At 38.1% G+C, this 10,217-nt stretch overlaps 1 protein-coding gene across 1 annotated transcript in view; it reads right to left on the reverse strand.

The window, feature by feature from the left end:
- LOC107574349 (phosphatidylethanolamine-binding protein 4-like) overlaps positions 1-10,217 on the reverse strand; it is a 68,630-nt gene that overhangs the window by 7,049 nt on the left and 51,364 nt on the right. Inside the window, exon 3 of the mRNA XM_016260788.1 lies at positions 7,934-8,032. Coding sequence (XP_016116274.1) covers positions 7,934-8,032 — 99 coding nt within the window. The remainder of the gene's footprint in view (positions 1-7,933; positions 8,033-10,217) is intronic.

A 10,217-nucleotide genomic window follows, 5' to 3' on the forward strand; every position in this document is an offset into this window, starting at 1 on the left:
TGAGAGAGAGCCGCGGATCTAGCGGGTGAGGACCGAGAAAAGGACGAGCCCGTCTCGGATCCCTCCGCTAAATCCACCCGCGATCCCCACGACAACAGTCTGCGCTGTGCCTCGGCAACAGCGGGACCGCTGCCAGGTGAGAGCGGAGCGTGCGCAGCGAGAGCAGCTCACAGTGATGACAATCAGCTCCTCGAAAGCTGACCGTGCATGCTCCGCTCCCAAATAAATGACACACAAATCGTGTGTATCCCCCGCCGCCAGATATCGTGGACAGGGAGGAACACAGCGTTTGTAATGCCGTTCGCTCGCCATAGACTTTTTCATGATTGTTTTTTATACATGCTTGTGCGGACAGACAACAGTAAATAGACAGACACATACACAGAGCGCTACTGAAGAGCAGAAGCTGGTTTGCGCTCTGCTGGATGCGCTTTTATACTTTCTGGTGCTTACGTCACCCTGCTCGTGACGTCTCGCTACTCCATTGGACTGATTTGACACGTGCTTCAGAATGCGGTCACGCAGGAGCGTTCCCAAAGCGACTTCGATGCAGCTCGAGTTCCTGAAGGGGAACTTTATAGTACAGATAGTAAAAGTACTACAATACCAGGAAGGAAGTCCGTTGTCTGCCATTCTCGCTCTGTCTGGACAGTATGCATGAACGCGCTGAAGACATATCCTGTCTGCGCGAACAGGGTGCACAGAGGTATCCAAATACATATGTTGACAGGCAGGTAGGAAAGCCAATTAAAATGCTTGGACCGAGCATTTTGATTGGACGAACATTTCTTGGTCCTACACCTTCCACAGAATATATAAATACAGATAAATACATTTAGACCACTTAACTTAATGATTGCTATCGGGATGTGAAGAGACTTTCAACCAGCATAACAAAAAAATGTTTCTGAAGACAATCACCTATTGCACCTTTAAGTACAGGCAATAGTATTAGAGATGCTTGCTTTAACAAGCAAATAGTTTTGCACACTGAGAGATGTGACTTGTACTGAAAAAAAAAATTGACAACATGAGTGGTAAAGTGGAAAGCTACAAGAAATATAATCATTATCTTGTACACAAAGTTACAATCCAAAGCCTTGCACTTATGAGACAATCACACCAGTCAAGAGCCCTTGAATTCCCATGAAAGTCCCAGACAACGGTTAACAGGATCTTGAGAGACATGTATGGCTGGTTGGAGAAAAGCAGGACTGGTCAGGCCTGAGCCAGGAACAGCTCAAGTGCCCGAGTGCAGACCGGTTGCATGGTAACTGTTGGATGAAGAGCCGAAGAGCATAAGATGATGTGTTACTGAGGGAGAAATGCTCCGCACAATGATACAAATGTGTGGATTGGGCTCTCTGGTTTGCAACGAGTGCCAGAAATCTCGAGTGGTGACTGGAGATGGCGACTGACTGCGAGTGGCAAGTTGGCAGCGGTACGGGAGGAAGGGTCCATCTGCACACATGCTGCCAAACAGAGGAAATGACAAACTAAATATGGTTCCAATAAAGTGTTAGAAATACCTCCTTCAGATGGACAAAGGTTGAGGCAAAACTTGTATGAGCGTTGGTGACAAAATCACTAATTAACAGGACTGTATAAGACATTACATTCAAGAGAATGTATAAATAATTGTATGTTAGCCAGATGAGGTGAATGAATCAATGAATGAATGAGATTTGGAAATAAATAATGCTTGTCCATGCAAAAGTCACCGCCATTGTGCTAGTGTTTTAAGTACTTGCTAGTACCACAGAGAGCATTTCTCTGTGGTTGCTAAGATGTTCTGAGGGTTTGAATACATTGCATTTTTTTCATGTAAGTCTGAAGGGTTTTATTTGGTATTTTATTGTCTGATCAGCAACAATGGTCTAAACACTAAAGGAGCGAAACAAAATGGAACAAAATTTCAAAAGAAACCAAATTTTGTGTGTAAAAAAAGGTCCATTGTTCATTGGCAATGGTGTAGAAATGCGTGAAGTACCAATCACACAGACGTCACTTTAAACCATGCAGCTTCCTACTGGTTAGCATGTTACCGACTTATACACAAGTGAAATCTGCATAGGGAACTTTTTTTGCCCTCACACAAAACTCCTGAACACATGATTTCACCTGTGAAATGTCATTGATCAATGGTAAATGTGACCAAACAAATTGAGGTATCATTCAAGTCTGTATTCAAGTCCATCATGGCGCGTAAGGCGAGTTTAAAATTGTGACCTCTGTGTAAACAAACAAGTGTATTCCATAACAAACATTGCAGCAGCCTCTGAGTATGTATTTTGAATAACATTAAAATTGGCACAGGATGAAGTCATTGTCAGCCAATGCAATGACACGGTCCGTTACATTAGTTAAAATTGCTTATTTTTCTGGATTTGCTTACATTATTGGATAAATATATAAAAAAATATACAACACTGTTCTAGTGTTTTTTGATATTTTAATCCACAAATCTTACATATTGTGCCTTTAAACCAATGCACTTACTAAAAAAAAAAAACCCTTCTTTCTCTTCTCTGTATTTCTCCTCTGCTACAGAATCACTGAGGCCATGTCCACACGTACACGGGTAGGAGTTTTTCCTTCTTCCATTTAAAAAAAATCTCTGTCCACATACGCAAACGCATGCTCTGAAGGACTGTCAAGAGCATGCCAAACCAACAGGTGGCGATATAATCTCAACCATAAAGCCATGTTGGCCAATCAGAAGCCTGAAAAAGTCTCCAGTAGGCAGAGATAACAGCGCAGGCTCCGACGTCACAAGCCAAAAACTCCGGTTTCGCTGTCTACACGATAACACTGCAACCAGAGTTTTTGAAAATCTTCACCATGGCAGGCGTTTTCAAAAATGTTAGTTTCAGTGACCTGGTTCTGTGTTTACGTGTGGCCGAATGGCCAAACCGTATAGAAAAAGCTGTGGTTTTAAACATAACCACGTTCGTGTGGACAGGGCCTGAGTTGGAAAAAGGATCACCCCCTCCTAAAAATTACTTGTAAACTCAATCAGGTGTAGCTAATCACCTTCTCAATGGCACACAAAGCCATTTGATTTTCAACTGTGATCAGCTGTGCTCATTTTGATTAGCTCAGCATGAAAAGAGTTTTCCTGGAGTATTTCAGTTCTTGGTAGTGCAACTGAAGCAAACAATCCACTATGGCACTGCCAAAAGATCTCCGGGATAAAGCTGCGGACAGGCACCAGTCAAGAGATGGAGATAAAAACCTTTCAAAGGCTTTAGCAATGCCTAGAGGCACAGTGAAATCTATTATTAAGAAGTGGAAGGTATTTGGTACAACACAGAGCCTCCCTGGATCAGGACTTCGCTCCAAACTGGATGAAAGAGTCGGAGGAAACTGGTCAGAGAGGCAGACAGCAACTCTGAAGCAGTCGCAGGAATTTATGATGAAGAGTGGTCATTGTTTGCATGTGACAACAATATCAAAAATCCTCCACAAATGTGGCTTGTATGGGAGGGTTGCAAGAAAAAAAAACACTCCTCAAGAAAGGCCACATGCAGTCAGACTAAACGTTGCCAAAACGCACCTTGAAGATTCTGAGGCAGATGAGACTAAAATTGAATTATTTGAATTAATTAACACCAAACGATATGTCTGACGGAAATCCGACACGGCTCAACATCCAAATAACAGCATTCCTCCAGTAAAGCATGGAGGTGGTGATATCCTGTTATGGGCTGTTTCTCTGCAGCAGGGACTGGAGCACTCGTCAGGATAGAAGGAAACATGGATGAGGCAAAATACAGTCAAATTCTTGAGGAAAATCTGCTGCCCTCTGCCAGAAAGTTGTCACTGGGAAGAAGGATTACCTTCCAACATGACAATGACCCAAAGCACAGCAAAACTGAGCACACAGTGGTTGAAGGAGAAAAAGGTGAATGTCCTTGCATGATCTAGTCAGAGCTCAGACTTAAACCCCACTGAATATCTGTGGAATGATTTGAAGCCTGCAGTCCACAAACACTCACCATCAAATAACTTAAGCAGTTCTGCAAAGAAGAGTGGGCAAATATTGCAAAGTCTAGACATGCAAAGTTAGAAGAGACAGAGACAAATCCCAACAGACTAAAGGCTGTAATTAAAGCAGAAGGTGGTTCAACAAAATACTGACACAAGGGGGCGATCCTTTTTCCAACTCAGTGATTCTGTTTTTATTTGTTTTATTTTTTTTCTGACATGTTGGTGTTATACCTTTCACTTGGATGTTAGAAGTAAATACAGCTGGATAAAACAAAAACTGTGTCTGTCTCCATTTCCGCAAAATGTGATTATTTTAAAGGGAGGTGATTCTTTGCTCTACCCACTGTAGATTTCTAGAAGATTTCTGGTATTGTATATTGTTGGCTCAATGACAAATTTTCACTTTTGAATAAAAGTCTCTGCTGAATTCATAAGTGTAAATGTTAATCTAGAGTTCTGGAAGAGGACATAAACAGGAAGCACTGAAATAAGGTATTGAATATGAAGCACTGATCTATTTGACATATTCTATACATCTATTTGACATATTCCAAGAAATATCTCCTCAAGTTGCAGCAGAGGTTTAATTTAAACACAGTTTTCAGTAAATCTATGTTACCTGTGCCATTTTTCAGTAAACACAGAAAAACAGATTGTATATCACTAAAGACAATAGCAGCAAAATCTATACAGGTATAACTAAGTTAAATTACACACTGAAGTTCATTATAGGTGCACGGCAGATAATGAGATTTTTTTTTGCTTTTAATGCACCTCCATTTTTTAGTTTCTCATAAAAACTAAGAGAGATATGATGTTTAGACATCCCATGAGTCAAAGCCAGGTTAGCATGGAAACCAAAACTGAGATAAGATGTGCTCTCTGACATGAGTTTGGATGGAAGGGTGAAAATGAAAAACATCTTTTGCTATTGTGTTTGCATGCAATACGCAAAAGACATTACGTTTGCTTGTATGGGGGAGTAAACAAATTCATAAGTGTAAATGTTAATCTAGAGTTCTGGAAGAGGACATAAACAGGAAGCACTGAAATAAGGTATTGAATATGAAGCACTGATAAGAAAAACTTTAGTCAGATCTATTTGACATATTCCAAGAAATATCTCCTCAAGTTGCAGCAGAGGTTTAATTTAAACACAGTTTTCAGTAAATCTATGTTACCTGTGCCATTTTTCAGTAAACACAGAAAAACAGATTGTATATCACTAAAGACAATAGCAGCAAAATCTATACAGGTATAACTAAGTTAAATTACACACTGAAGTTCATTATAGGTGCACGGCAGATAATGAGATTTTTTTTTGCTTTTAATGCACCTCCATTTTTTAGTTTCTCATAAAAACTAAGAGAGATATGATGTTTAGACATCCCATGAGTCAAAGCCAGGTTAGCATGGAAACCAAAACTGAGATAAGATGTGCTCTCTGACATGAGTTTGGATGGAAGGGTGAAAATGAAAAACATCTTTTGCTATTGTGTTTGCATGCAATACGCAAAAGACATTACGTTTGCTTGTATGGGGGAGTAAACAAGTCAAATCAGGGTTGTAATTTAATTTCTAAAAAAAGGAATTACAGGGCAGATTTCTAAATATGGTGTTGGAGTGAGAGGGGAATTGTTCATTTGTGTGGCACCTGCTTCAGTCTGAAGCCCAGGAGTATTCCAGGACAGATAATTCCACACATTCACACGGGATGTTATTATAACTTCAGCGAGGTTAGAGGAAGTCACCGCGGCAATTACTCACCTCCCACCAGCCTCATTAAACCTCTGACCAACCACGGCTCCTCATCATACACACAGCACAATGAGACGGCCAATCAGGGAGCAGACAGGCGGCATGCCGCCGCCCACACAGTGACAGGGTACTGAGAGGTTGTCTGTCTGAGCACCTGAAATACATTTGTTTATTCACAATGTGTCGCCTGGCCAGACTGGGAGGAGGCTCGTCTCTTCTCTGTGAGATGGAGAGGAGGGCAGGGCTGAACTAGTGCTGAAGACGGACTCGCTTCCAGGGACAGTGATCATATGCTGCTTTTAGCAAATGTATTTGTATGGAGATTTACGAGTAAAACGCCTGCAGAAAAGGTGAATGACGGAGTGTTGCTTTTTGTAGCTGTAAGATCATCCTTCGTGGTATTTTATAGATATCCTGTCACGAAACCACACTAAAATGGTACAAATAAAAGGACAGTCCACCCAAAAATTTGAATTCTGTTATCATTTACACAGCGTTAGGTCATTTCAAACTTGATGGAAAGAGATATCAGGCAGAATGTTCAAGCTGCTCTTTTCCATACAATGAAAATGAATGGGGACTGGGGCTTTAAAAATTTAACTACTTTAAAAAGTAGTCCTTAGTGCTCAAATACATCGACAACTCGTGTGTGATATCACATTTGTCACCTAAAATCAGCATGGTTATTGTCAACTAAAACGGAAACTGTTAAAATATTGTTCATTAATTGAATGAAATCCAAAATAAATGTTAATATTAGTTGGAAAATAGTAACTTAAAAAACTTGGCAGCTACCTGAAATGAAACAAGTACTAAAATCACAGAAGTATGTAACAAAATTACTCAAATTTGAGCTAAAATTAAAATATAAACTTGTAAAAATAAAGTGACTGCCGAGGAAGTGAACATTTCATATGGAAATAAAAACGACAGCATCGTAAATAGAAATTAAAAAGCTTATAACAAAATTACTAAAACATAAACTAAAATTAAAACATAAACTTAATATATAAAAATAAAAACTAAATGGCAGAAAAGCAAGTGGACATTTAAAACAGGAACAAAAATGACTAACACATAACAAAATTACAAAAAAATAAAGCTAAGTGACTGAAAAAGTTCATTCAAAATATGAATAAATATTATAAGAGCATTTACATAATACAATAATAACACTGATCAAAACCATTAGTTATTATGTCCAACCTTGCATGACATATCTTGCCATGTCATATTTGGATACATGCAGTCATATCAAGACATCTTTTTGTGGAACCTTTATGTGAGTTTTCCAGTAAAACCAGGTGTAATAAATAAATTAATAAAAAAGAGGGCACTAGTTGTAGTAAGCCTGTTGCATTCCTGTCTTTAGTTCCCTTGTCTGAAGGAGAACTGACGTGCAATCATTCCCGTCACACAGGAGAACCATTCGCCCACACGATTGCCACAAAAACTTACAAACAAAAAAACCTGAATGTCAAGAAAAGAAAGTCATTCTTACAAACAATGTTTTTTTGTAACTTGTGTATGAGACATCAGTCCTTTTTCATATATTTCTGAGATGTAGTTACAAACGTTATTGGAATCATTGGGCTCCCCTGTGAACCAATAGGACCACAGCAAGAAAAACTGAGAAAGAAATTGCATGCAAAAAAATAGCCTGCGAGATTAAGAAAGGATGAACTAATATTGACTTAATATTGAGCAATTAAAGTGTGTCTCATCCCCGGTTGTTTAAACACGGCGTCCCCATGCACAGCCTGATGAATCTGCCTCTAGATCCCGCCGGAGCGGAGCGCTGATGACTAACATGATATTTTTACTCAGTAATTATGTAACTCATCGGAAACGCAGCACAAGTGTGAAGCACATGGAAGGTGCAGATACGGTCCACGCGATCCAGGAATTGTTTGCCCACCAAAGTGTTTCTGACACCTTTTGCTTTGCACATTATGTCCAGGATTGTCCGTGCCAAAGCGCTGCTTTAAGCAACCTTTATTTTAAGGCTTTGTTCTTGGTAATATTCAGATGAAATACATTGACTTGTATTAATAGGCTTGAAGATTCATTATATCATAGAAGAACATTCATGAAGTCACAGAGGTTATAACAAGTTTGTAAAACTTCAAATTAGGTGGAGACAGCATCTGCATTTCAAAGACCTTTTTGGGAGATGTGACGTAACCTTAATGTCAACCAGTAACCAGTGTCTCCAGTAAGAGCGAGAGGGTTTCTGACGACTAGGAGCGTCTGGATCCACCATTAATAGAGTGTATTTCTTCTCCTAAAAAGAAAGAAAGAAAGAAGTTTATCTTGTGACAGCTAATTATAATACTGCTTAGTACATGGCAAATTACCACTAAGTAATTACAAATGAATCATTCTAAAATAAATAAATAAATAAACAAATAAATTAATTTATTTTAAATTATGTGAAAAAAACAGACAAAAACATGAATACAGTAAATCATACAGTTTAGCACCATTATACAAAAATGTAACATTATAATATAATATAATATAAGAACAACTAACACAAAAAGACAATATTCATTTCAATAGATGATCGATAATATAATATAATATAATATGAACAACTACCACAAAAAGACAATATTAATTTCAATAGATTATCGATAATATAACATAACATGACATGACATAACATAACATAATAAATTCTAAATTGATTCTTGAAGTTTGGTTACATCCTTGAAAGAATTGTAATATTATATATGCATTCAAAAATAATTACATTGCATGTATTTTGCTTTTTGTTCTCATCATCAAGTTTCACTTTCCTCCAGCTATTTCCTTCAGAAACATCAGTTACTTTAACTATTCTTGAGAACCCAGCGTCTTTAGCAAGTGACGTACAGAAGAAAACTTTAATTAGTTACTGATATTCTCAGACCACCTTCCATTCTCACACATTCACCAAATCACAATCTGTCTGCGAAGTTTTCTTTACTTTCCCTCTCTCTCTTTTTTATGAAAAACACTTCTCCATAAACAACCTGGCACATATTTTGTGTGCTACACATTAACAATGACTGACCAACTTAATTGCTTCAACTACTCATCTTCGCAAGTCCCCTTAAAGTGGAAGAACTGGGAGAGCAGATTGAATTATTGCGTGAGCACATTTGTCATTCCTGGTGCCGAGCCCAAAATCTGCCAGACCATATGATAGCGTTATTATTATACGCCTCTCTCAAGAAAACAGTGCTGTCAATCACAGTTGTTGCCATTCAACAATAGACCCTCCCCACAACATCAAGACTAAGACGGAGACAAAAGTGAAACACTGTATAAATTAAACAAACCACTATGGTATATACAGAAAAAGGAAATTATAAAAAAAGGCAAATGATAATAAATAAAAAATAAAAACAATAATAATAATAAAAAAATATATATAACAATACATTTAAAAATAAAAGAACCAAAAATTTGGTTTTTATTATAAAGCATAAATAAATACATAAATTATTATAAAAATAAACATATTAAATAATATTAAATATATTAAAATAAAACATTATATTAAACAGAGGTCATACGTTTTTTTCTTTCTTTTTTTCTAATTAAATAATTTTATTTAGATTTTGCCAGTCCAGGAAACATGTTTTCTCATTTCCTCTGCAGCCTAAAGACAATTTATAATCAACTCTAATCAGACAAGCCTATGTTTAAGCAACTAAAGCATGAAAATAAAAATCCCTGATATTCTAAGGTCTCTAGAGTCTAAATCCTCTGCTCACCTGACACAAAGCAATAAGCTCAAACAACCATAAGCCTAATAATCGGATGATGTTTAAGTTTAAGTGATAGCAGCTCCAGGCGATATTCAAACAGGCAGAACAATGCTGCCTCCTCCACGGGCTGTCACTGTAAACCCTGACTGGATCTCACTGATCTGACCCCCCGTGGACAGATTAAATACCCTCCTCAGACCTATTGCCGGAAATGTGATTCGAACCTAACTGCCCTGATCAAGGGCACATGAAACCTTTGGAGGTGAATAAATGATTACTAATACTTGAAAAAACCAGCACTTAAATAAATCTCAGGTGTTTAATGTTGCACTACATACACCTATAATCGTACCGTTATTGGGGGCTTGTCCGGGTTATGGAATTTGCAGAACTCAGTTACATCTAAACAGTGCTGTACAGATAGTAATGTCACTGGGTAGTAACTGAGTAAAAGTAACTGGGTTTATTTCTGTCACAAATTCAGTCCATGGACTTCTGTTTATTCACCACCAGAGGTCACCCTTTCCATTTCATTGACTCTCGCACTACACAAACTGTAGCATAGCACCCCGGACTACATTTCCCATCATTCTTTGCACAATTTGCACACTGCCCTGATTGCACTCATTGCACACAGCTGTTTCTAATTACCTCATTCACTATATAACACCCACTCTAACCACATTTCTCTGCTGAGTATTGTTTAGCCTG

This window comes from Sinocyclocheilus grahami, unplaced genomic scaffold (assembly GCF_001515645.1).
Source record: "Sinocyclocheilus grahami isolate Dianchi unplaced genomic scaffold, SAMN03320097.WGS_v1.1 scaffold2190.1, whole genome shotgun sequence".
Classification (NCBI taxonomy): domain Eukaryota; kingdom Metazoa; phylum Chordata; class Actinopteri; order Cypriniformes; family Cyprinidae; genus Sinocyclocheilus; species Sinocyclocheilus grahami.